General features: G+C 43.6%; 2 protein-coding genes and 1 pseudogene across 2 annotated transcripts; all 3 read left to right on the top strand.

Annotated features, from left to right (window-relative positions):
• Positions 1-3,519: 3,519 nt before the first annotated feature.
• Positions 3,520-4,671, top strand: LOC126079235 (olfactory receptor 52H1-like; annotated as a pseudogene).
• A 9,964-nt stretch (positions 4,672-14,635) lies between these two features.
• Positions 14,636-15,638, top strand: LOC126080025 (olfactory receptor 52D1-like). The gene is made up of 2 exons (XM_049891353.1): positions 14,636-15,072; positions 15,170-15,638. Exons 1-2 carry the CDS (start codon positions 14,636-14,638, stop codon positions 15,636-15,638), a joined length of 906 nt encoding a protein of 301 aa, XP_049747310.1.
• Positions 15,639-19,232: 3,594 nt separating this feature from the next.
• On the top strand, positions 19,233-26,627 carry LOC126079183 (olfactomedin-4-like). The gene is made up of 7 exons (XM_049890104.1): positions 19,233-19,325; positions 20,820-20,882; positions 21,137-21,289; positions 22,299-22,523; positions 22,705-22,870; positions 23,240-23,399; positions 25,246-26,627. Exons 1-7 carry the CDS (start codon positions 19,257-19,259, stop codon positions 25,967-25,969), a joined length of 1,560 nt encoding a protein of 519 aa, XP_049746061.1. The 5' UTR covers positions 19,233-19,256; the 3' UTR covers positions 25,970-26,627.
• Positions 26,628-27,085: the final 458 nt, after the last annotated feature.

The following is a 27,085-nucleotide window of genomic DNA, read 5'->3' as shown; positions in this document are numbered from 1 at the left end:
TTTATAGAAATTGAACTAGATTCTTGAGACAAAATTATAGAAATAAAAAATGTGTTTACCCTCATGGAAGAGAGAAGATAAACAAGCACAATAAACTGTTTCAATGGGTATGTGCGGGGGGTGGGAAGAGGCACTCAATTCAGCCTTGGGGGTTGAGAAAAAGTTTTCTGGAAGAATTTTCACCTGTGTTGAGGCAAAAAGACTGGCCAAAAGTAATCACTGGTTTGAACATCCTGGACAATGTCAATAAAAATGATAATGATGAATAATGATTTTATTTCCATCACTGATGCAAATATCTTTAGCATTTTTCTGATTTGGCATGTTATGACTGCTTGTTTGAATAGTTTTTCTTTTTTGTGGGATAGAAGGGTTTTCTTTTGCATAATAAATACTTAATAATTTCAAATATATTTTCCGAGTTTATTGAGACAAATGAAAAAAAAATTTTTTTTATCTTGACTTAGTAATGATATTCAATTCCAGACATGGAGAGTACTGTTGAAAGAAAATGAAACAAATCTGACATCATCTTTGCTTTTACAGGGACTGCAGTTTAGCAGGAAATACAAATATTTTAAAATAGTTACAAATATGATGACTTTCAGAAAAGAGTGAATATTTCTCTTCAGAAAAGAGTAAACATTTTTCTTCAGAAAAGACTAAATTTTCTGATATAGCATGTAAGAGAGGACTAAAAGTTTTCAGAGAGATCTGGAAGCCCATTCCAAGGGAAGTTATGTTTTGCTGAGAAAGACGGGTCTTAATTGAGACTTGAATGGTAAGTAGAACTTAGCCTTGTTGGGAGGTAGGAGTAGTGAGGGGAATTAATGTTTTACGTAAAGAGAGAAATTTGTACACAGCATCAAAATCAGTAGACTTTGGCACTGAAGGAACATGTGTTTCCTTACTTGTATTTAGAAAAGCGCACAGCATCTGTTTATCCAAACAACCATCGTTCAGAGAAGTGCAGACCTCTTTTCATGCCAAGTTCACCACAGGTACCACTTCTGAACTCTGTATAATGATAACTAAATCTCAGGGAGTGTCAGTGGCCACAATCTTCTGTACTACATGAGTTTCCAGTGTCTCTGGTCTCATTATCTTTCATCTTCAGAGAAATAAGATGAATCTCAGTGGACTGGGACATATCATAGCACGTTTGAATTGTCTCAATGTTGATGGAGCAGAGTTTCAAAAAGCAGGTTGAAGACAGAGAAGAGAAAGATAATTGCCTCACTTATTCTTGTTTTTATACATGATTTGTTTAAACAAGATCCAATCAAGGACCATGTTATACTTGGTTTTAGGTGTTTTAAATTTATTTTAATCTGGAACGGTATTTCCCTTGCCTAATCCCCTCTCTTTTATTTTTAATGGCATTGACTTGTTGAAATGACCAGACTGGTTGTCTTGTCCATGTCATGGATTTGTCTGCTTGTAGGATGACAAGCCTGATCATCTCTTTTCTACATGCAGGCTGACATGTGTGTTTGTGAATGCTTTTGGATGGCTGCATGTATCTGCAAGCATAGAAACACAAAAATGACAGAAGACCTTCCTCCACATATGTGTGGACAAAGGATGACCTCAGATAAGCTGGAAAGCTGTGATGCAAATACACACTTTCAGGATGCCATATATTATTGAGTATGTGAGTAGCACAGGAGAGGGGTTTTTAAATGAAGGCTGAACAGCCTAAACATGTCTCTAATGCTGGCAATAGGTGAGTTCCTGGCCTCCACAGAAGAGCACTGAGATGAAGGTGCATGAACTTAGAGAACACAAATACTCAACAGAAATGAATGCTGGACTATGGCTGACCGTCTGAATTTTGGAACATGTCCTCAGAACCTAGAACACATGAATTACAGAGATACTATACAGATTTTGAGTTGTCACAAGGGAATTGTTTTTAGTTATAGAAAAGGAAAAAGTCTGAAAGAAAAAAAATCTTTCTCTTCTGCAGAACGCAGAAGAGAGGAGTAACTCAGGTTTGGTCTTGGGGATGGAAGATATTGTGAGCCAGGCCTAAAACAGAGACAAAAAATGAAGGGTAAGGAAAAGGTTGAACGTGATTTCCGGCCTTGTTAGGCTAGGATTCTGAGGCACAGGGCACATATCTCTTGTTAGTGCTGCTTCAGGGAGTCTTGACCTGGCTGTACGGTTATTTGTACAGTATTAATAGCTTTCTATGTAAGCACAATGGGATACATTACTGGAAAAGGAAGCAAATATAGGACCTAGTATTTAAAAGAGAAATTCTGTGAGTAAAGCTTACATGGCATGTGGTGATGCCCAATCCAGCTATGAGAAACATTTTTTTTAAATATCTTTTTTGTGGTAATGTCCTCTGTTCACGTGTGTATGTGTGTGTGTGTGTGCCTCAGAGGGAAAGGGTGAGAGAAGGAGTTTGTGTGATTATATGTAGATAAAATATATGAGAAAATCTAAGTGTAGATCACGGTATGCCTAAGATTACAGGTATTAAGTGTATCTGAGAAAGAGTACATGCCTTAGGGACTATGTGGCTATCAAGAAGATGTCTGTCCACAGAAAAACAGTCTTCCTTTGGTGCAGATATCTTGAACGATAGTGTTTCTAAGACCAAAATATTAGGATATTATAAACCTGTATAAACCTGTAATCTAGGTTGATAGAAAGCCATCGCTTTGGAGGAGCAAGGACACACGAGCCTCAGCTACAGAGAACTTTTCTATTTCATGAGTTACAGGTGATGTCCAGCAGCATAGTGTAAGAACTCAGCTAGACTATTATTATTTTTGACCTGAATTAGTTGTTTGAATGGCAATAAAATAGATTTGAGACAACAAATCTATGATCCACAGTTATCGGGTAGTCTTGAAAGGAAGGGGCAGTTGCCCTGGGGCAGAGAAGGATATCCGCAATAACAGAGAAAGCAGATCTTATCCAATTATGACCATAAGCATGTAAACTTAATCCATCAACACGTGGAAAAATTTGTCTTGCTAACTTGTATCAGGGCACAGCATGCCGGGAGAAGTATGATTGTACTAAATATGGAATGTTTCCTAATAAAGTTGTATAAACCAGGGTAGTGGGCCAGAAGAGAGAAGAGCTTCTGTTTGGATAGAATGATCATATATTCCAGTGTGTCTGGGACACTCCTTGTATACACATGTTGCTTGCCATCATTATTAATCTCAACCTTTTTTCACTCTCAAAGATCTTCCACTTTGGATGGCGCCTTATCTTCAGGAGTCAATAATGACTGGTTGAAAGTGAGAATGACTCAAGTAACTCTAACTTTCCATCATCAGACTCTGTCCTTCCTCAGGACCTGGGGCTTGTGCCATCCCAGTCTGAAATGGTTATTTTCTACCTGAGCCGTTATTACCCAGGAACAATTCCATGGGTAGATTAGGATTCCCTTCTGTGTCACCCACATTGTGGCTGTTGTACGAAACTGCATTCTTCTCTACCTCATTGCAGTGTAGCATTGTCTGCATGAACTCATTTTTTTTTTTTTTTCTCCCCATGCTGGCCATGACTGACCTCATCGTATCTACAACTGTTTTGCCTAAAACACTCCGTATTTTTGGCTTGGATCTTGAGAAATTACCTTCCCTGAATGCTTTATGCAAATGTTTTTCCTTCGTTTCCGCAGTGTTCTGGATTCAGCTGACCTGATGGTCATGGCATTTGATCACTATGTGGTCATCTGCACTCCTTTGAGATACACGAGCATCTTGACCCCCAAGACTATCATCAGATTGTTGCGAGCATCTCCTTTCAAAGCTTCTGCATCATCCTGCCAGATATATTCTTGTTGATACGCCAGCCTTTCTGCAGGACACACATCATCTCCCACACATACTTGAGCATATCAGGGCTTTGAACCAGTTCTTTCTGGTTCAGTCATGGCCGATGAAGCCAAATAGAACAGACTTGAATTTTTAAAACATGGGTGAACTGGAACAATACTGGAATGGGAAAAATTACCAGTCAAAGCCCTGCTAGAAACTTAATCTCCCTCTTAGAAAACAAGGACAGCGTGCATGTTGCATAGCAGTCAAATATTTTGACAGGCAGAGTCAGAAACAATGGCATCCGGCTCAAAGATGGTGGCCGATCACACCACTTTGAACGTGTGTCACCCTTCACTGTTCTGCCAATAATCCAATCCTCAGCATCAGGCTCCTGAAAGGGCTCGCTATGCCATTTCTGAGTGTCCTGTTCCCAGGCTTCGATCTATAATTTTTCCTGTTCTAGTTATCATTCCAGTTCACTCAAATTTAAAAAATTATTTTCTGTGCTGATTTCACTTCATTGGCCATGACTGAAGCAGTTCAAACTGGTTCAAAGCCATGGAGTATATAGGTGTTGCCTGGCTTGCCTGCGTTGCTACTTCCATCAATACCTGGTTTGGGTTTTTTCCGATGATAACAGTCATCTCAGATCTGATTCTAATTGCAACTTTCTACACTTTCGTCTTTGGTGCTGTCTTTCATCTGCCCTCTCGAAATGCCCACCAGAAGGCCCTTGGCACCTGTGGTTCTCATGTCTATGTAATCCTCATGACTTAGCTACCTGCCTTCTTCTCCATCCTTGCCCATCGCTTTGGATGCAATGTCTCCCTGAACTTTCCACATCATGTTTGCCAGTCTCTACATTGTTGTCCCACCTTAATTCAATTCCGTTGTCTATGGAGTGAAGACCAAGCAGATCAGAGATAAAGTCAAACTCTTGTTTCTACCAAGGGTACAGCATGATGGTTCACTAGGCAATGAAAAACTTAAAATAAGTTCCTAGTGTGTATAAATACAGCAAGAATAAAAAGAAAATGTTATTTATAGCAAAAGCTGCCCACAGCTGGCTTTTATATGCCAGGAAATTGGCATAATCTATGTGAAAGAGATGGTTCTGCACGTAAAAATTTCTTTGATGACATCTTTGCTTGTGGAATATGGGGATGCGTAGGATATGATCAGGAAAAAGGATGTGAAAACGGACAGCTGAATTAATCTAATCAGAAAAAGAAATAGAAATTTCCAAGTTGAAGATTTGTCACTGTGATGAGAAAAATATGTCATAGGTGAGGCAGGGAGACTGAAAAAGAGATACTAAAAGCAAAAGGACAGTGAAGAATTTCTCATTTGGGGATTAGCACATGGATATTGAGAATGTTTATGATAATATTCAAGTCTAATTATTGTCCATTTTATGCTTCACTGTAATTCACTCTACATATTCTACCCCCACAAAATATTTTCAGTGTAAGTCTTCTCTAAACAATGAGTTCTGTTGGTAATGGTACAGTGGGAATAAGAGAAATAGGATATTGATGCATGCTATGGCTTTTCAATCAGTACCAGGAGGGGAGATCAGCTAGTAGGCTCCAGGCTACATTGGGGAAGTAAGCTGCAGAGGTAAGGCCCCGACAAACATAATCCTTGAAAACAGTCAGGGATCTTGGGAAAAGCTTGAACTTCTCACAGTGCATAGGATCAGTAGGCCTCAAGTCAATTCAGTTGGATGCAAAAGTAAAAAAAAAAAAAAAAAAATTGACCAGAGAACTTGTAGACCCCTTTGCTACAGACCATATTTCCTTGATTGTAAGAGGCAATCAAGTACAGGGCACTGGGGGTTGGGAGAGTGAGGAGGAAAATACCTACAACAAAGTAACATATCCATGGGAAGGTACATCCAAATTTCGTAAGCATTTACTATATGCTGTGATTTAAGGAAGAATAATCATGGAATATTATGAAGTTAGAGTTCACCTAACCGAGTAGTTTACAATCCTCTCCTAAGGAGCTAGGTTCTGAGAAGCTTCCTCTGAGAAGGCTCATCTAAAGACAGGTATGAAGGAATTTTCTTCTTGTCCTGTCTCCACACCCAGCAGATCTGCCTTTATCTAATTTTTCAAGTGTCTAGGTAAGATTTTATTTGATAGATAGATTTCTGCATATAAATTTTCTGGAAAATCTTTAATTCATGTGGAATAGATTAAGTCCTTGTGATGTTTCAAATATTGTGCTAAGCACTCGACGTGTCATGATTGACAATCAGATGTCCTGCCCTGCTCCCGTGGAGCTTATATTCTAGGGAGAGTGACATATAAGATACAAGAAAAATAAATCAATTAATTATTTTCAAATAGTAATATGCCCAATGAAAAAACAAAGCTGCATAACATGAAGGGCTGTAACTGAGAGAGGACACAATGCCAGAGAGGACAACAAGTGTCAAGATTCTGGGGCTGGAACAGCTTCATATACAATGATGATGAAAATGAGGCCAGTATTACTGGAGCAGAGTGAGTCTGGGGAAGAGGAGGGAAATGAGGGAGGAGGGGCAGTAGGGTCAGATCCTGTGGGATTGGTATCATCCAAACTTCCTTCCCAGAGGAGGAAACTGAAGCCCAGAGAATGAACATGATTTGTCTAAGACACACAGCAAGAAAGTTATAACTGTGGAGCTAGAATAAAATCTGAGAAGACAGGTCAGTGATATTCCTATCGAGCACAGTAACAACCACCTTGTTACAAGAAAATACAGAAGAAAAGGAAAAAAAAAAAAAAAAAACTTTAGGAATATCAGATTTTAATGCTGTGAACTACAGATGTCTTAAATTAAGCCACATCCAACTCAGTGAGGATTCTGCTCTCTGTGCCAGCTTGCTGAAAATACAGATACCAAAAGAGAGGACCTCTTATTCTTTTGTGGATATTTTCATCATGATAAGAATATGGATTGGTGAAGAACTGAAGTTTTTTTTTTTTTTTTTTCAATTGTGCTTTAGGTGAAATTTTATGGCTCAAGTGAGTTTCTTATACAAAAATTTATACACACATTGTTATGTGACCCTAGCTGCCATCTCCATAATGTGGCCACACATTCCTCCTTTCCACCCTGGATTTCCTGTGTCCATTCAACCAGCTCCTGTCCCCTTCTGCCTTCTCATCTCGCCTCCAGACAGGAGCTGCCCATCTAGTCTAGTGTATCTCCTTGAACTAAGAAGCACACTCTTCACGAGTATCATTTTATGCCTTAGAGTCCAGTCTGTTCTTTATCTGACTGAATTTACCTGAGTTGACCCCAGGAATGGTGTTGGTTCTGGGCTAACAGAGAGGCTGGAGGCCATGTCTTCTGGGGTTCCTTAAATCTCAGTCAGATCATCAAGTCTGGTCTTTTTACTAGAATTTAAGTTTTGAACCCCACTGTTCTCCTGCTCCATCAGGGATTCTCTGTTTTGTTCCCTGTCAGGGTAGTCTCTGGTGGGAGCTGGGCACCATCTGGAAGAACTGATGATTTAAATTCGACTAAAGGAACAATAAATAAATAGAGTTTGAATTGAGATAATTTAAAAATTCATACTCCTTTCATTCTAGTAGGAACTCAAAGCCACAATTATCCCCCTACACACAAAATGGCTCTAATGAAAGCTTAAGTGTCTAGAAAAAGCAACCAAGGAAGGGACCGTCTCCTGTATTGTCATATTTTCCCCCTTTCACACCCTACCTCTGCCTCAGTTGCCTGACCCAAGCCATGGTATTTTCAATCACATTGTATGCATGTGAAAGCTGGACAATGAATAAGGAAGACCGAAGAAGAATTGATGCCTTTCAATTGTGGTGTTGGTGAAGAATATTGAATAACCATGGACTGCCAGAAGAACGAATAAATCTGTCTTGAAAGAAGTACAACCAGAATGTTCCTTAGAAGCAAGGATGGCGAGACTGCATCTAACATACTTTGGACATGTTGTCAGGGGGGATCAGTCCCTGGAGAAGGGTATCATGCTTGGCAAAGTGCAGAGTCAGTGGTAAAGAGGAAGACCCTCAATGAGGTGGATTGACACAGTGGCTGCAACAGTGGGCTCCAGCATAACAAAGATTGTGAGGATGGTGCAGGACTGGGCAGCTGTTTCGTTCTGTTGTGCATAGGGTCGCTATGAGTTGGGACTGACTCAACGGCACCTAACAACAACAACAACAAAATACAATAAAAGAAATTGCTAGAAAAATAAAATTAAAAAAAAAAAGAAAATAGAAGCCCAATTTCTATTATTATATTCAAAAGGCAAAATAAATTTTAACAAGTATCATCAAAATTAATATAACATAGGAAACAGTAAAAGACTTAAAACATTTTACACATCGTTCATTGAAAGTATGTTTTATAGAGGTGGTTAATGTAGAGAAATTCTATTACATGCATAAGATTTTGTCATCCTGAAATTATACCTAAACAAAAAGTGCAAATTAAAGCCCAGGGTCCAGTGGAGATGGTGTCTGTTGTGTGTAAGAGACGAAGGGTTTGAGAGTAGGATGAGCAGGGGTAGAAAGCATAGAGTTTTAAAGGGATTTGACTGTGAGGAATTCAGTAATAACAGACATTGATGGAAATGGCTTTTGTCAGTATTGCTAAATTTGAAAAAATATTGTTTAGGTGACCAACTGAATAATAGCTGACCTATTCTCAATAGAGATTATGTCTTGAGATGTTTATTTTTTTTCTTCTGTGGACCCATGTGATGCCATGTAAAGAGAATGGGCTTGAATTCTAAGTCTTAACCTCTCTGAGCCTTGTTTTTTGAATTGATAATGGTAACAGCTATCTCATAGTTCCATTGAAAAGCTTTCTAAGATGCCAACGGTGATAAATACGAGTTGATTCTTTCACTCATCTTTTCAAACGCAGTCAACTTTCTTTCCCCTCCTCTTTGCCTCTATTATGTGTGAATAGTGGCTACCTTTGGAGAGGAAAAGCTTTTGCATTATACTTCTTAATCTTCTTCTGTAGTGTTTGAATGTTTTACTTCAAGCACCTATTTCATATTTAGCACAGAGATTTTAAGAACCTTAAGATATTAAAGTTCCTGCTGTGACTTCCCAGCACATCTTGTTCCAGGGGTGATGATGATCTGGGCAGTCTGCTTTGGGTGGGGGCTGCTACAGGAAGTGGTACAGGCTGGATTTCTCACTGAGAACTCCCGTGACTAAATTGTCACACTTGCACAGCAGGCTTGTTTTGGTCTCTGGGCCACACCACAGTAACTACTCCCACATAGTCTGGATCATAACAAGTGTGTATATATGTGTGCACACATGCACAGACACACACATACCACATAAGGAAGAGTTTCAACGTGGAAGGCGATTATGTGATTATTCTGAAATATCAAAGTAAATATCCACAATAATAGGTGATTTTTTTTGGATAAATTTTGAATTAGTTCTGTGACAGTGTAAACAACAAAAAAAACTGGGGGTTAAAACAAATATAAACTGTTGGTGACATATTGTGAAATATCTGTCATTATCACACTTTATTATGTCCCTCTGAATGGGCAGGGGTATACTCTTTGAGGGAAGTGAAACGTTGTAAAACTAATAATGTCTATTATAAGGATACTATGGTCACCCCTGGAAACCCTGCTGGCATAGTGGTTAAGAACTATGGCTGCTAACCAAAAGGTTGACAGTTCAAATCCACCAGGCACTTCTTGGAAACTCTATGGGGGCAGTTTTACTCTGTCCTACAAAGTCTAGCAGATATCCCAGACAGTCAGTGTATATCCTCAGGCAGACTTTTTGCAGTCCACAGAACCTTGTGTAATGTCGTGTTAATTCTTCTGAGCTCCTCTAATGTCAAGGCACCTTGCTAGGTGCTTTATACACATACCTCTTTACAACCACCATTTTTGAAGATACGTTAATCCTCATTGTATAGGGGGAAAATAAGGTCAGATATTTAAGTAACTCTATTTTTTTTATCAAGGCTACACCGTAATGGAGTCTTATTCAAACTCAGGTCTGCCTTATTCAAAAGCACAGACTCTACCAAGTTGCTTTGCCTAACAGGCAGAAGCAATATTAGGAATGCTGACTGTCAACTTTCAGCTCACAACTGGGTTTATCATTTGTATAGAGTGAGTGAAGCATGTCTACATCTGCAGCTGCTGTTGTTCCTTTCAGTGATTCTGGGCATTTGCTATCCAGGGAGCAATTCCTGCTCAGTTTCTATTCCTCCTCAGTCTCTGTGCTTGCCAGGCACATAAACCTGGCTTCCAGGAAAATCAGCAGAGATGACTGCAGTCTCTGCTAATCTCTCATTAACAGTTCACAGCTGAAACCAGCAGACCCTCAGTCCCACCAGGGGCTCAGGGTTCATGTCCCTCACCTTCTCCAGGGGTTCAGAGAAAAGACCCATAAATTCTCCTCACCCACACCTGCTCTCTCCCAGGCTTACAAAGGGGCATCTTCAGAGCTCCCAGGCTCTGAATGCTTCAGCTGCTGAACTGGAGCAGCAGGGATTGAAGCAAGAGCAGGTACAGAGAGACCGGATGCCCATTCTACACTCTTAATCCCACCTCCACAGAAGAGAGGTGAGAAAGCCCTGACCATCAGCAGCAGGAATTCCTCAGCCAAGATCACTTACACCCTAGACAAATTTTCAGAGCTTCAGAGTAGGTCTTTTCCTCTCTTCCCTACCTAGGTTTTTTCCACACTGAGCCAAACACTGAAGATCTCTCTAAAAGTGCCAGGTCCCAAGGAGATGACCCAGGAGCTCTCTATGCCCTGATAGAAATAAGTTGCTCCCTCTTTTCAGACAACACCTTTTGGGGTGCAGAAGAGGGCCAGTATGGTTGGTAAGTATGAGAACTGGGGCAGAGGCATCACTACTCCTCTTTTCCTCTCTCCAACCCCAGGTCAGAATGAGATGGGCAGTTGAGGTTGGGGGCCAAAAGTAGGGATTAGAATGAAAATGCAACTAAATTTTCCATTTTGTTACTTAGAAATTTCTCATTTGTTTTTTAGAGACAGTCTTGTGGTCAATCTCCTTCTGTTGGGCCTATTGGCAAAGGAAATTCTTTCTTTGATCTAATCTGAATCAGCCAATTTTATTTCAAACTGAGGACCACTCTGTTTTCAAGCATCCTTGGTTTAGTTCCCAACGCATCCTTTTTTTTTTTTTTTAAAGAAGGTTATATATTAAAGGACTGTCGATCAAATTATAAAACGGAATTGAGAATGCAGTGGAAAGGGATTCAAGAGAAATGGAATTTGAGGAGTAACAAAAGTGACAATGATAATAATAGTAACATTTAACATGTTCGGGACATTTACTTCGTTTCAGGTACTGTTGTAATCCATGTTATTGCTTTACATATGTCATTTTACATAATCTTTAAAATACTCTTGTAAAGTAGGTACATTTATTATCATTCCCCAATTTAGATTTGAGGAAATTGAGGCACAGAGTACCTTATCCAAAGTCACACAGTTTATATGTGACAGAGCTAGTATTTGAACTGGGCATTCTGTTTCCACAGACCACTCTAGATTTTGACTATGCTGAAGAGGGAATAAAGGAGGAACAAGAAAAATGTAACATTGAGTCATATTTTCCTTCCACCTCTACCTCCTGCTAGGGAATAAAATCAGGCTAGGGATCATGTGTTTTGATCAAACCACAGTTAAGACTGATTAATCGATATACTTCAAAACATACAGCAAATCTGAGACTCAACACAGACTGCTCACGTTTCCTGGACTCTTTCCATTATACTTTCTGTTTTCCCTTGGTACTTCCAGCTGCACTTAAAACGTTCTTTGGAGGGAACACCTTGACCTTCAAGGTCTGTTAGGCAGAGCATAGTACACGAGCTACTTTGAATTCCAGACTAGAAGCCAGGGTCACTCTGAGCAGGTTCAACAGACAAAGGAGAAGGAGGATGACCTTGGTGTGAGCCCTGGCCTGGAAGGCCATGGGTAAGGGGAGGTAGCCGATGGTGGGGGACAAGTCTCAGTCTGCGGTTGGTTCACGCAGGCCTCTGTGTCACCAGTGCCCCCAACTACATGCTCCAGGAAAATGGGAGGGCATGTGTGAATGGACTCTGAATGAGACACCCTCAGAGAGAGAGTGGCAGGGGCAGCTTCTTCTTCAGCCAAGGCAAAAACCTTCATCAAGTGAGAGGAAACAGCTCTGGACTGGGATGAAGGAGACCTTGTTCCTGGGCCCAGCTCCATGTGACCGGGGAGGTGACATCCTTTTTGTACATCAGTTTCCTGATCCTAGAGAGGGGCATAAGATGGTGTGAGACCTCTGCAGCACTGTTACCACCAAGGAGATGTGTCAGGACTACAATCCATAGCTCAGAGATGGTCTGCTCCTGGGAGCACAGTAACAGCAAAGATCCCACTGTACTTGTCCCTCCTTGTGTTTCTTGCTGAACTTTTGACTTGCAGAGGAAGCTGAGCTGTGTGAGGCCTGGAGATGAGATAAACTGAAAAAACAGGGCTGGGGAGGCCAAGAGAGTAGTCAGGTGAAAGGTGAGAAGGGTGCAGCTATGCTTGCAGAGAACAGGATACCAGGGCAGGACAGAGGCTGGAGGGTGGGAGGACACTTCACTTAAACCTACAAGAGGAAATGGGAGCAGCAAAAGCATGGACTGTGGACATGATAGGGGTGTGAGTTTGTCCTTGAAATCTTTCCAGGAGGAAGTGTGTTAGCTGGGCCTGTACCCTGAGTACAGACCTCTCTTACAGGGCCTGCCTGGGTATAAGCTGTGCTTGCTCTGTGGTTTGGGTAGAGATGTTCCCAGTCTGAGTGAGTTGACATCATCCTTCCCTGGTAAAGACCAGGCCTGTCCTGTGGTGAGCTGGGCCCTGGCAGGATGTTCCCAGGGTCCATAGAAGCCAGTAGGGCCCCCATTGTGAGGAAGGCAGGGATGGGCCCCATAGCTAGGCAAAACCTCATCCTTCAAAAGGAAGCTCTGGTTCCTAAGTCAACAAGACTTCACGTGGGAAAGTCTAACCTGGTTTATTACCTGTCTGTACTCTGCAGGAATTGGGGCGTGTGAGAGACGGGACGGGAGACAGTGCTGCAGAGAGGGCTAGAGCTTTGCAGGAAGAACTGTATCCTTACTCAGGACCAGAGCTCCTATTCTCTTTCCACCTGCCTCTGGTTCCTCAGTCCCCAAGGCCAGGTGAGCACACTAGAGTCTATCTCTCATGAAGTTCAAGTACAGGCAGTTCCTGGGTTACAGACGAGATCTGTTTCTTGAGTGTGTCTTTAAGAATTTGTAGGTAAGTCGGAACAGGTGCATACAGTTCTTATTTGCCTTACTTTAGCGCAAGAAAAGTCTCGAAATCTTTTCAAGGATGTAACAGCTGCACTTGCAGCAAGTGAAGGCTATTGTGATAAAGAGTTTGTTGTGAATAGGGGTTAGTTCAATTGTTTCAAAGTGAGGACAAATTTACATTACATTAAAGGGCAAGTACAGTTGTCCGTAAGTCAGATGTTCCTAACCTGGGGATTGCCCGGGCCTCAGGTGGAACATATTTTGGGCCCCAGGTGGAACATAAGCTTAGATCCTTCCTCCAGGCTGTTCTTTAGCCATTTAACCAGGTAAGTGAAGTGCTCCCCCTTCACATCACCACCATTTTAACCTGGCCACCAGTTGCACTGCCACTGTGGATCTGGTCCCAGTCCTTCTCCTGCAGTCCAGCTGTGATGCTCTGCTGTGTCCTTAGTGGACATCAGAACTTTCCTAACCCTTCTCTCCAGGTTGAGTTCAGTAGCACCCAAAGGGTGTTTCCATGGAGAAAGAAGCCACAAAACGACATAAAAAAATGAATGTCTACACTGGGCAAAGAAGGAATTAGTTTCCATGAACCAGGTACCTAGACATATAGTGAGCCAGAGCTGAAGGGAAGGATGTCAGAGACCATAGGCAGCTGGGAAAAAGTACTGCATGGACTGGGAAGAATGTAATGTTTGGAAGAGCAGATCTGAGCTAATAAAGTATCTTCTGGAAAAGGATCTTGGAAGAGGAGCTTTGGTTGAGTATCTGTCAGTGAAAAGAGCTGAAAATTGCCATTCCACATTTCCTTTCTTCTGATTTACCCCTCCCCGCCACCCCTACTCCCCTAGGGTGGAGGGTACACTGGGCTTTCCTGCAGCTGCAGGGATTAGGCTTAGATAATACAAATGCCTTCCTCTGGGACAGGTGATCAGGAAAAAACACATCCCTGTGTCCCCATGTGGCTAGACTTATGAGGGAACCGTCCACCCAGAGGAGAGGACTGTCAGGAGAGCATGGCCTTTACTTAGATGGGTTTTGATTCAAATCCTTCCTATTCTATTTAACAGCTGTGTGACCTGGATCAAGTCTAACTTCTCTGAAACCAAATTCCTTGATCTGTCATATGGGAATGTTAGCAAGTCTACAAGACTGCTAGGGAATCCACAGGCCAACATATGCCAAATCCCTAGCACAGTGCCTGACACAAAGATGAAAACAAGTTACTGTGGAGTTGATTCTGACTCATGCGATCTTGGGTGGTGCAAACAATTAATGCACTTAGCTGAAAGCTTAGAGGTTTGGGTCCACCCAGAGGTGCCTTGGAAGAAGGGACCGGCAACCTACTTGCAAAAAATCAGCCATTGAAAACCCTATGGGTTACAGTTATACTCTGATACAAATGGGGTCTCCATAACACAAAGATGGCACCCAACAAATACTATAGCCTCCTAAGCCCTGATTCTCATCCCCATCTATCTAAAATCTCAGTAGAGCTGGTAGTTGCTTCACATGGCCCCCTTTATGTCCTGTAGGCACAGAACCAGGTGGAACCACGAGATGGACCTGGATCCTACACTGCCTGCTCTCAGCCAGACTGTGCTGCCCCCTGGGGCCGGGCCCTTTGTCTTGCTGGGCATGCCAGGACTGGAGGCCCTGCATGCCTGGTTTTCTGTGCCTGTGTGTCTGCTATATATGGTAGCTTTGGCAGGGAATTCCCTGGTGGCAGCTGACAAGTCACTTTGGTCACCCATGTACCAGCTACTGGGGCTTCTGGCAGCTGCTGACTTCATTCTGGCCACGTCCACAGTGCCAAAAGCCCTGGCTGTGCTCTGGGGTCGGTCTGGTGAGATCTCTTTTGGGGCCTGCCTTGCCCAGCTCTTTGTCACCCATGTGGCCTTCATTGCCGAGTCCTCAGTGCTGCTGGTCATGGCAGTGGACCACTATGTGGCCATTTGCTGGCCTCTGTGCTATGCTTGCTGCATTGCTGACCCAGTGTGAGGTGGGCACAGTGGCTGTAGCTGCTGTGACCCGTGGTACCTGTGTCATGGCACCCCCTGTGACCCTGCTCCAAAGATTGCCTTTCTGTGGGAGGCGGGCACGGCCCCACAATTACTGTGAGCACATGGGTGTGGCTCAGCTGGCATGTGGCGATATCCACCCCAACATCTGGTATGGCCTGGCCATCACACTGCTTTCCCCGGCCCTGGATCTCGAGCTCATATGTGTTTCCTATGCCCTCATTCTCCAAGCTATGTGTCAACTGCCATCCCGTGGTGCCTGCTGCAAGGCCCTGGGCACCTGTGTGACCCATGCCAGTGTGATCATTCTCTTCTACACACCCTCCCTCTTCTCCTTCCTACCTCACCGTTTTGGCCACTACACAGTCCCTGACCATATTCACATCCTAGTGGCTAACCTCTCTGTGGTGGTTCCCCCAGCACTCAGTCCTGTGGTCTACGGAGTGCGAACCCAGCAGATCACTCATCGGCTCAGGCACCTGCTCAGACTCTGCTGGTCAGGGGCAGGGAGGAATGTGGGCCCTGAGTGGGTCTTGCCATAGGAATGAATGAGCATCCTATGTTCTCCAGTCTGTATCCTTAGATGGCCAAGATGTGTTGGAAGACCTATTTGGGCAGAGCAAGACTCCTGCCTCTAGGCAGCTCCATGCTTAGCCCGGACCTTGTTCCTACCACAGGGGAAGAGTGCACATGGAACTGAGCCCTTTCTGCTTGAGTCTACTGTGCTCAGTCTACTCCTGCTCTTTCTAACTCTGTACTGACCTCCACAGATTTATTGCACATGTGTAGAAGTTTGGCCTGGACAATGACAGACAAGGAGACCCAGACCACAGCCTATCTCAGGCAACCTGGCCATCAGAAACTTGTCTTCTTCCATCACTCCGCACAGACAGAATCAGGTTAGTGAAAGGAAGGTGGTTCTGAGGGGGCCCTTTTGTACAATGTCTGATACAAAATAGGAAATCCATGTTTGCTGAAGGGGTGAAGGCAGCAGGGGGTTGGGGATGTGAATAAAATAGAACACTGCTCTGTTCAGATGTGTTCGGGAAATTGACATGATTTCTGACTTGGATGATTAACGCCTAGAGCTTGCAAGGCCCGTTTCCTGTGGGAGGGAATGGAGTGGACAATACTACGGCTGCCTTCTTAAGCTGCTTCCTCACTTTGCCCAGATACTGAGGCTTCTCCTGCTTTTCCAACTAGTGCTATGGGCTAGTTGCAGTTGGCAAAGTATGGGAAGATGACCCCTGCACCAGTCATCATACCGTGTGCTCTGTTTCTTCTTCTCCCTTTCCTTCTCTCCACCCTCCCTCCACAAGATTCCATAGGTCTAGTGACACCCATCTGAATACTGACTCTGGATAGGTTTCCAGCTCCATGCACTTGAACTTTTCCCAACCCACTCCTCTCTTACTCTCTGACCCTTGAGGCCCCTCTGGCCCCAGCAAAGCCAGGTCAGAAGAATTGATGGAGAATGGGTCCCTGGCCGCAGGCAGGGTCAGAGGGTGAGGACCTGTAAAGTGAGGCAAGGGTATGATCTCTCATGTAAACCAAAAACCAGTTGCCCTTGAGTCTACTCCTACTCACGGTGACCCAGGGGTGCCAGAGTAGAACTATGATCCATAAGGTATTTCATGGCTGATTTTTTGGAGTAGATCAGGCCTTTCTTCTGAGGTGCCTCTGGGAGAACTTGAGCTGCAGTTGATTGTGTTAACCAGTTGCACCACTCAAGGACTCCATCAGGATTGCCCAAAGATCCCTGGATTATGTCTTTCTGGATTCGTACATTCACCTAAGCTCTCAGCCTTTTTCCCTGGAATGGGAAGTGTGGGCTTCATATGCCTTTCTCTACTAGCTATGTGTTGAGGAAATGATTTTGAAGGATGAGATGAGTATGTGCTTGTAATTTCTGAAGATGGGCTGCAATGAGAAGTTGTTGTTGTTATTAGGTGCCATTGAATTTGTTCCAACTCACAGTGACTCTATGTACAACAGAATGATATACTGCCTTGTCCTGCACCATCCTTACAATCATTGTTATGCTTGCCCATTGTTGCAAGCACCATATCAATCTATGGTATTGAGGGTCTTCCTCTCTTTTGCGGACCCTCTAATTTATCAAGCATAATGTCCTTCTCCAGGGACTGGTCTCTTCTTATAATATGCCTGAATTACATGAGATGAAATCTCACCATCCTCACTTCTAAGGAGCATTTTGGCTGTTCGTCTTCCAAGACAGATTTTTTTGTTCTTCTGGCAGCTCGTGATATATTCAATGTGATGGCCAAGGTTGTGTGTCACCTTACCTGGGCCATGATTCTCACTGGTTTGGCAGTTTTATGATCACTTCCATGATGAGGTTTGAAATAGTGTGATCACCTCCATGATGGGATCTGCTCTGAGTAGGTAATCAGCTGAAAGGGAGTTTCCTTGGGTGTGTGGCCTGCATCGAATATAAGTGTACATTCTGGCAAGGCTCGGAGGCTTTGGCTCACTCTGGATCCTGCAGTTGGCTCCTGTTCATCTGACCTCCAGTTCTAGGGACTCGAGCTAGCAATTTACCTGCAGTCTTGCCTGTGGATCTTGGGATTCATCAACCTTCAAAGCCTATAAGCAAGAGCTGTGCTGTCTGACCTACTGATCCTGGGTTCACCAGCCCCTGCAGCTATGCAAATCAGGAGAAGCCTCTATCCTGACCCATGGACTTGGGATGTTCCAGCCTCCACGACAGCATGAGCCATTTCTTTGATATAAATCTCTCTCTATATATATATTTATGCACTTTACTGGTTTTGTTTCTCTAGAGAACCCAGCCTAAGACATTCAATAATTGTCACCAACATCATAATTTAAAGGCTTCAATTCTTCTTTAGTCTTCCCTATTCATTGCACAGCTTTTGCATTCATATGAGGCAATTGAAAATACAATGGCTCCGGTCAGGCACACCTCAGTCTTCAAGGTGACATCTTTGCTTTTTAACACTTTAAAGAGGTATTTTGCAGCCGATTTGCCCAATGCAATGTATCATTTGATTTCTTGACTGCTGCTTCATGGGTGTTGATTGTAGATCCAAGTAAACTGAAATACTTTACAACTTCAATCTTTTCTGTTTATCATGATGTTTTTTTATTAGTCCAGTTGTAAGGAGTTTCATTTTCTTTAGTGAGAAATAGGGATGTAATAAAGGATATGGATTGCAGAGCTTCGGAGACCAAATATCTCAACAGAAACAATATGGGACTTGTTTTTCATAGGGAACCTGATATCCCCCTAGGTATTTGGGTGGGTGTGAGACTCCCTACTATCTGAGAAGTACTCATGAGTGATGACAGAAGAGAAGAGAGCTTTCCAGGATGACCAGTACTAGGAGCACTGGAGGTGAGTCTGAAGAAACTGTGGCTCCTTGTCTGGGCCTCAGGAACTGAACTATTACCTCTCTTCAGGGTTTGCCCAAGAGAGAGGCAGAGGACTGAAGGCTCCATAACCACCTGTTGTTGGTTAGGGGATATTTGGAGGGGGGCTTTCTTAGAGGACAGGCAGTAGAGGCTGCTGGCACTAGGACCTCAGACTAGGGGAAGCATTTGAATAGTGTGATGGGATTAAAATGTTGAGTGCCTGGGATAGTGGAGGAGGCAAATTGCTGGGTCAAGTGAGGATGTCTAATAGAGCAGGCCAATATAGTGTTGCTGAAGCAATCCCCACAGATATACTCTTTGGCCTTCATTCAAAAGCTCATGGCTAAGTAAATGGCTTCGGTCCTTGAGATTAAGCAAGTAGGGTTATTTACCTTCTAGAGTGTCCTGTCCCTTTGATGTTAAGAAAGACTATAATCCCTCCTGAAAGAGACCCATTCCAAGGCTCCCACAGGATGTCTCAGGTTTGCCTTAATCTGTTTGGACAGGAGGGCCAAGCTGTGCGGGGGCAGATATCAGCTTGGAGATGGATGAGAAAGGCCCAGTTTGTAATGAGAAGCTTACCCCCACCTCAGTCCCAGTCTGTCACAATCTTCTTTTTCCCTCACACCCTCCCCCACCTCATACTCTCAGCCCTTCCACGTGTGGCAATATGTGGCCCCTCCTGCTTAGACTATTCACTGGAACTAGAGATAAAAGCCCAACAGAAACCCAGGGACTTATTCCTCTCCCGCAGCTAATGCAAGATGCTGCTTGTCCTAGCCCTCTTTACCAGCTTACTGCTGCTGCCCCTGGTGCTCCCAGGACAGCCCCAGGTACAGACAGAGGGGGAGGGATCATGAGCAGACAGGGGAGCGTTAGGGTCTGGTTTCCCTCACTACTCTGAGGCTGCTCAATGCAGGTTCTGGGAGAGAGTGAAACTGGACAGACCTAGAGTACATATGATCGCTATGAATTGGAACCTACTCAATGGGACTTAACAACAACAGGAGAGGGAGGGAGAGAAGGAGGGTAGGATTTTCCCCTGGCTTGTAACCAAAAAAAAAAAAAAAACTTTTTTTTTTTTTTTTGTATGGACATAGGGTAAGACAGGGAAGACAAGGATGAAAACAACAGAGGGAGCAACTCCATACTTTACTATGAGGCCTCATTTTCTGCAAAAGTCTGCCACCCTCTTTCTGTGTTAAGGATACTGAAGCTAAGGGAAGCGAGCCTAGGCTATTGTAGGCTATAGGACCTCTGCCTCATTATCCCCAAAAAGCTAAATTATGGAGCTGGGGTTGAAGGTTGAAGACATAGCCAGATCGACCACCAGAGCCAGAGAAGCTATGAGTGAGACTTCTCAGAGAAGGGCAGGGACTGCACACCTTAATTCTTGAAAGGTCAGGAAACCTCAGCTGGTGCCACAGTCCCAGCCAAGAACTTGGGAAGGAGTATTCTGTCTTATACTGGCTCATCTCATTTCAAAATGTGGGTGGAGAGGTAGATATAGAGGAATTATAATAGCTAATATAAATGACTCTTACCATAGCCAGACACTCTTCTAAGTATTCTATAAATATTATATTTATACATATTTATAATTTTTAAAAGAAAACAATAAGGTAAGTGCCATTATTACCCCCATAATACAGATGGGGACTCTGTGGCACAGAGAGGTTAAATAATTTGTATAATGTCACAGAACTGGAATTAGAATTCAGGCAGTCTGACTCTAGAGTCAGTGGGTCTGGGCTCTGAGTGAGAATGTCAATAAGATGATGAGCAAAGGGGAGAAGACCCCCAAATGATGCATCTTCTAGCATTAGAACCATCCTACCACCTCTACTCTCTTCAGCTGAGGCAAAGAAGCTCCCTCTCACCTTCTCTCTTCTGGCTTGCACTACATACTTACCTGAACATAGCTTCAGCTTCTGCAGTTTCCTTTGGTGTAAAACCATGAAATGTAGAACAAACGTGGAACTCAGGGCAACTCACAGCCTTGTCACTTACTAAGCATGCGACTCGGTAAAATGCTTTTTAGATTGTCAGAACCTCTTGTATTTCAACTACAAAATGTGGGTTACATTCATACCTTGCTATGTTCTTATAAATTCTAAATATCAGTCTGGACTGATACCCCGTGGTGCTGCTAATGTTAATCCCCTTCTTGGATGATTGGAAACTCTCTGTCCCTGCTGTCTTCAGGACAATGTGCTGTTGTGGGGATTTGCTAACCATCTAGAGTGGGGGTACTATAGAGTATTGAGAAACCCCCAAAGCCTATCCCTTAACACTTCTCTTCAAATCGGCTCTGCTCTCTCCCACAGATCTCCAAGGGAAATTTTACAATCAGCTTTGTGGATGGCAGCCAGATTCAACCAATGCATGGGGTAGGGTAAGGGTGGCCCTATAATAGGGGCTGGGAGGAGACTGCAGCTTCAGTTCTGGAAAATCAAGGGAAGTGTGGCTCCAATCCATGGCAGGGGGATGCTGGGACAGTGAAGAAGAATCCCCTGTGTGAAGAGCTCCTCTTAGGTACTCCAGAGTAGTATCAGCCTCTTCTCCTGCCTCACGTTTCCAAACCGTGCGTTGTACCTCAACATATTACATTATACTTAATGTGTCTGTGGCTTTGGTTTTGCAGCTGGTGAAAAGCATGCCAGGCTTTCTGGATGAGGATAGCACATGCCATTGTGTGGTCCATCTGCCCAACAATCTCATCCCCCTGCAGCAGCTGGAGAAGCTACAGAGTACAGCCCAGGAACTCGTGGACAAATATGCACAGAAGCTTTCCAAGGTGAGTGCTGGTGTTGCCGGCTAGGCCTGGGAGTTCTCCAAGCTCAGCCTTACCTGGACCCAGCATGGAGTTAGCCCTGGGCAGGAGAATGTTGAAGGAAGCATAGCTCTGGTATTTGAGATGGATCCTTTGCATGGGGTTGGGGGGAGGCTTAGGTACTGTGTTTGGGATCCCCAGTGATAATAATAGAGTATGGAAAGGTGTATGTAGGGAGCGCTTCCTACATTAGCATATGAATTAATAGGTACGGGCCCACTGGAAGATAGGGAGAAGGAAATTTAGGTACAAGTATAGAAAAAGCATGGTGATTTCAAGCAGAGTATAGCTGTACTCTGTAGGGTTTTCAAATCTGTCACCTTTTGGAAGCAGATCACCAGGCCTTTCTTTCAAAGTGCTTCTGGGTGAGTTTGAACCACTAACCTTTCCACTAGTAGTTGAGCTGTTAACTATTTGTGCCACTTAGAGACTTTTGAGTTGGAATTGGCTCAATGGCAACTTTTTTTTTTTCTTTATACAATAAGCAGAGGCTTGGAAGTGGGATGACCAGTGAAATAGAGGCAGGGAGAGCTTGGATCCTGTAAGAAAGCATGAGTGAAGCAAAGCTTTGCAGCAGTGGTTGTGTTGTAGTCAGATTTGTTTTTCACAAAGGTCATCCATGGAGCTTCTGGAGAAAGTTGATTAGGTGGGGTCAGAATGAAAGCTGGGAGCCTGTCCATTCATTTGTTCACCAAGTCACTCCTGAGGTTTGGCTCTAGTCAGGAAAGGGAAGAGAGGATCCGGGTGATGCCTAAGAGTGTTTCTCCTGTAGGGAAAAGGAAGATATGAGTATCGTCAGCTATAAAATAGGACTAACACCACTGCCCACTCTAAGGCTGTTGATGGAAGCAAATGAGATGACAGATAGGAAAGTGTTCTGTAGGCTGTGTTTCACTGGAAGGATGTGAGTGGCTGGGTGCTGCTGCAGGAGTTGAAGTTTGGGGAACTGTCTGTTCATCCTGCCTGTGCCCAGGTCAGTGAGTATGCATGTGTGACTGAAAAGCAGAATAACCAGGTTCGGGAAATGACCCACAAGCTGCAGTCCAGCAGTTCCAGTGCCCTCTCTTCTTCCTATGAAGACCTGGCCTTTAACCTGCTGTACCTGGAGCTAGAAAAAGCACAGCAGTTGGTGACTCAGCTTAAGGCCAAGGGAGAAGTGCACAGGTCTGCACCCCTCCTCGACCAACTCCAGGGCCAGGTAGGTGGATGGATTAAAGAAGCCCCTCCCCTCTGGAACTTCTGCCTCATCTAATCCCATTTGTCTGACAATGTCCAAAATCACTTCTTTCTGGGGGGAGAAAATCCTGAGTTGAGGCAATTTGGTGGACTTTTTTCTTAAGAAATCTGTGACCCGTATCTCTGGCATCTTACTTCCTTAGGTGGCAAATGCAAGCTTCACTCTCAAGCTTCTTGGTGACTCTGATCAGCGCAGATTTGGTGCTCTACTCCAGGAAGTGGATGTCCTTGAGAGCCAACTGAGGGAGTGTGAGAGGCACAGGGAGCAAGAACTGGCCTCCAGTTACTCTGGTCCACCCCTACTCCCTGGTGAGGCCCCAGGCTGAAACTATCAAGAGCTTATCTCCTCAAGGGCAGTGTCCAGAGTGCAGGGTTGGCTATGGCGTAGTGAGGGGAGGATAGTAAAGATCTTAATGGAGAAGAAATGTTTCATTTTCCTGTTTGATACAGTCTCACACATGGGCATACCCATATAAGTAGACCTGTGAACATACCCGTAATTAGACATACACATTAACCACTCTTATGCAAAATTGTACCAATTTATGAACTTATATATACACTCAGACGTATGGCCACACACTCAACTGTACACATGGTTATTTTACTTTCACACTCCAGTCTCTGTGGATTGTGTGGTTCCTACTTATCTCATACCTTGCCTGCTCCCCTCTCCAGGTTCCTGTGCTCATCGAGGCCTCCAGAAAGTCAGCAGACCCCTTGTGGTGCAGCTCAATTGGAGAGGCTTTTCACATAAGGCAGGTGCCTGGGGCCGAGACTCAGCTCCCAATCTAAACTCTTCCTACTACTGGGTGGCCCCACTGAGTACAGATGGCAGGTGAGTCCAGGATGACTTCTGTTCTATACCCAGGTTTATCCCAAATGCCCCCTGCCCCATTGCAGCATGTTCCCTTGTGGTCCTAGCCTGGTTTCATTTTCTTATTTTGGTTGTGCCCTGGAATAACCCAGTCTAGATCTGACACATCAGTTTCTAATACTCCCTTCATGGGTCAAGAATGGTCACTGTCTGGAAATTTTTAATCTCATACCAAGCCAAAGGTAATTCTATCCCTAGCCTAAGCCTATTTCAAAAACAAGTTTTTCTAGATCTGGGCCTCAGAATTTCAATTTTCTGCTCACAAAAGCTTAATTTCAACATCTGGGGCTTAGAAGATGGGTTAGAAAATGACCCCAGCCAAGCTTGGAACTTGGAGTCAAACTAAGTACAAACTCAGTCAATCCTAAGAATTTGAATCTCAGTACTGCCACTTAAGTGAACTTGGAGAAATAAATTAACATCTTGGACCCATTCTTAATTATCTGTAAAATGAGAATAATTAAATATATGAGATCATGTGAGATTACATACCAAAATATGGGCAACATAGTAAGTACAGATCAATACTTAAGAAATGAAAAAATGGCAAAATCAATCAATCAATGAGCCCTTTATCAAACTGGCTGTCTGTCTAGGGAGGTATGTACAACTCATAGACACCAGAGTGTGGAAGTGTGGTATAGACCCAACTGAGTAAAGATTATAGGAAGGAGGGATGAATATGGGTTGAATCAGTCATGGAAGAGCCTTAGTCACAGAAACTCAGCTCAGGAAGACTAATATTACTGATAATACCAGTTAACAGGTGCCTTTGAGTGTCCTCTGAGTCATGGCGACCTCATGTATGTCAGAGTAGAACTATGCTCCACAGGGTTTTCAATGGCTGATTTTTTTCCCCCAGAAATAGATCACCACACCTTTCTTCTGAGGTGCCTCTGGGTGGACTTGAGCTTCTAACTCTTTGGTTGGCATTAACCCTTTGCACTACTCAGGGACTCCATTATGGATAATAATGTCTTCCAATTCTTATAGCCACTGTAGCACCTGGAACACATTTACGTGCCTTTGTTTTTTGGATCATCTCAAAATCCCTGTGGGCAAGGTAAAGAAGGGCTTCCTGCCCACAATGAATAGAGAAAAAATACTGATAGCTCTGGAATAATTTAAGGAACTCTATAAAGCCGTATCATGAGAATAAATCTTCCTGAATACTGGTCAAGAGCTCTGACATCCACATCTCAAGGACCGGTGGAAGAGAGTGGAGTCTAGGCACAAAAGAACGTCCATAAGAAGGGGAAGGGAGGAGGAGGGGTAGAGATAGGGGGTAGGGAGCAGGAGGAGGAGGAGGAGAAGGAGAAAAGCTATTATTTGTAGCATTGCTCAATTTGAGACAAATACTGTGCTAATTGTTTTATTTGCATTATCTCGGTCAGCTTTGATAACCAATGGGGAAGATTCTCTTGTTGTTCCTTTTACAGATTTTACGTATCAGTAGTGCAACCTTCATCAAATTGCTTAACCTTTCTAAGACCTAGTCTTTTTATCCATGGGGGTAAAATATACCTTACTGAGCTGTTATTGCCATTTTAAAATGAGTTAATGCATGTACAGTACAATATTGGCACTATTAGTATTTTTATCACTACTATTAATGTTATTATTTTTTACAAAATTATTTTATCATTCTATGTAGCAAGTAACAGAACATGGATTAAAACTCAATTGTGTTTGATTCTAAAGCCCTCGTTCTTAATTAGCACACTCACCTGACCTTTTTGAATAGTATGTACTTTGTAACCCCGCTTATTGTGTCCTAATAATTTTGATGTGGGCTGGCTTGGCCTAGGTACTTTGACTTCTACCGGCTGTACAAGTCCTATAATGACCTGGTGCTGCTGAAGAACTACAAGGAGTGGAAGATAGGTTATGGTGATGGCAGTGGCAATACTGTGTACAAGAACTTCATGTACTTTAACTACTATGGCACAGGTGACGTGGCCAAGGTGGATCTTTCCTCCAACGCCTTGGTACTGCGGCGTCCCTTGCCTGGTGCCACTTACAACAACCGCTTCTCCTATGCTGGTGTGCCCTGGAAGGACATAGATTTCTCTGGGGATGAGAAAGGGCTGTGGGTGCTCTATGCCACTGAGGAGAGTAAGGGTAACCTGGTTGTTAGTCGTCTCAATGCCAGCACCCTAGAAGTGGAGAAAACCTGGCGCACCAACCGGTACAAACCAGCCCTGTCAGGGGCCTTCATGGCCTGTGGGGTGCTCTATGCCTTACGCTCATTGAGCACCCGCCAAGAGGAGATCTTCTATGCTTTTGATACCACCACCGGGCAGGAGCGCCGCCTCAGCATCCTCCTAGACAAGATGCTGGAAAAGCTGCAGGGCATCAATTACTGCCCATCTGACCACAAGCTATATGTCTACAATGATGGGTACCTCATCACTTATGACCTCACCTTCCTGACATTGAAGTACAGGCTACCAAGGCCATCAGCTAAAACGCCCTTTGAGATGCGTGTCCCATTCAAATCTGTCAAACCCAGCAAATCCTTCAGGCCCTGAGGCTTCAGGGCTTGGCAGCTCATTGGTGGAAGTATGCCTTCTTCCTCATTTCCAGTTGGAGCACACCACCAAAGGACCATCAGCCCTAATGGCTGGGAAGCATTGATTATGTCTAGTTAGTTCTTAATATAATTAATATCTCAGTTACATATTACAGGCCCATTTAATAATGGTCTGGGTGGATTTGATCGGGAAACATAAAAATTAGCTTGGGAAATGTGACCCTCTTTCTGGTGTTTCGGAATCTCACATTCCATGTTTTGAAAACTATGAATTCTAGATGTGCTTTCTATACGTTAGAAAACGAGACAATTCTATAACTCTGTGAACTAGATTGCTAAGAATTGTCTCAGTCTGGCAGGTTCTGGTTCCAGTGCAGGAGGTCCAGGGGAGCTGGTCAGTAGGGTGGGATATGCAAGTTCCCTCTCTTACCCCTTCCCTCCTACGAGGTCTGTGGGAAGAAAGGGGGCAGGGTCTTGGTCTGAAAATCAATGTTTCTCTGTCCTGGCTCAATCTCATTTTTAAGTGCAATCGAGAGATGCCTAGGCCTGAGTCCTGCTCTAGGAAGTTAGCAGCTATTCAATGAACCTGAGGAGGGTCTAACACAGATTGGGCTGGGTGTCCACGTATTCTCAATAAAGAATCCTTTGGTGTGATAGCAAGAAGTCTTCTGGCCAATTGTGTTCTCTTTGCTCATCTTTAACACACTGAGAATATAGGATTCCAGACTCTTTGCTTTTCACTTACCTGTCTGTATGGCATACCTCCCCACAAGGCAAGTGTATGGGTATTCAAGTATTCAGGCCCTGAAGTCCTCACAGTCACACAGTCCACACAGTCACCAGAATATCTCACATATGCTGTCTTATGAATACAATTTCACATACACGTATATTCACAAATATACATTCAACCAGATATATACATTCTCACTCCTATATGTCCACTATTCCTATCTGCACCCAAATATCAACACAGATAAAAATATACATCTTAACATATCTACTAGTAGGAAATTCATCAGCTTCCCAAATAAAATTATATACCATCCTTCAGTTTGCATGGGATTGAGAATCTGTTTTTTTAGTAGCCTGACCCTGTTTCCTTAGGAATCCC

Source organism: Elephas maximus, chromosome 7 (assembly GCF_024166365.1).
Source record: "Elephas maximus indicus isolate mEleMax1 chromosome 7, mEleMax1 primary haplotype, whole genome shotgun sequence".
Lineage (NCBI taxonomy): Eukaryota > Metazoa > Chordata > Mammalia > Proboscidea > Elephantidae > Elephas > Elephas maximus.
This window is presented reverse-complemented; position numbering and strand designations above follow the sequence as displayed.

What these genes read in the sequence shown, in the direction of transcription:
- LOC126080025 (XM_049891353.1), top strand. Translation starts at nt 14,636, where the DNA reads ATGGACCTGGATCCTACACTGCCTGCTCTCAGCCAGACTGTGCTGCCC. An exon ending in TGCTGCATTGCTGACCCAGT is followed by an intron (nt 15,073 to 15,169) that starts GTGAGGTGGGCA and finishes TTTCTGTGGGAG; the next exon opens with GCGGGCACGGCCCCACAATT.
- LOC126079183 (XM_049890104.1), top strand. Translation starts at nt 19,257, where the DNA reads ATGCTGCTTGTCCTAGCCCTCTTTACCAGCTTACTGCTGCTGCCCCTG. An exon ending in TGCTCCCAGGACAGCCCCAG is followed by an intron (nt 19,326 to 20,819) that starts GTACAGACAGAG and finishes TCTCTCCCACAG; the next exon opens with ATCTCCAAGGGAAATTTTAC. An exon ending in ATGCACAGAAGCTTTCCAAG is followed by an intron (nt 21,290 to 22,298) that starts GTGAGTGCTGGT and finishes GCCTGTGCCCAG; the next exon opens with GTCAGTGAGTATGCATGTGT.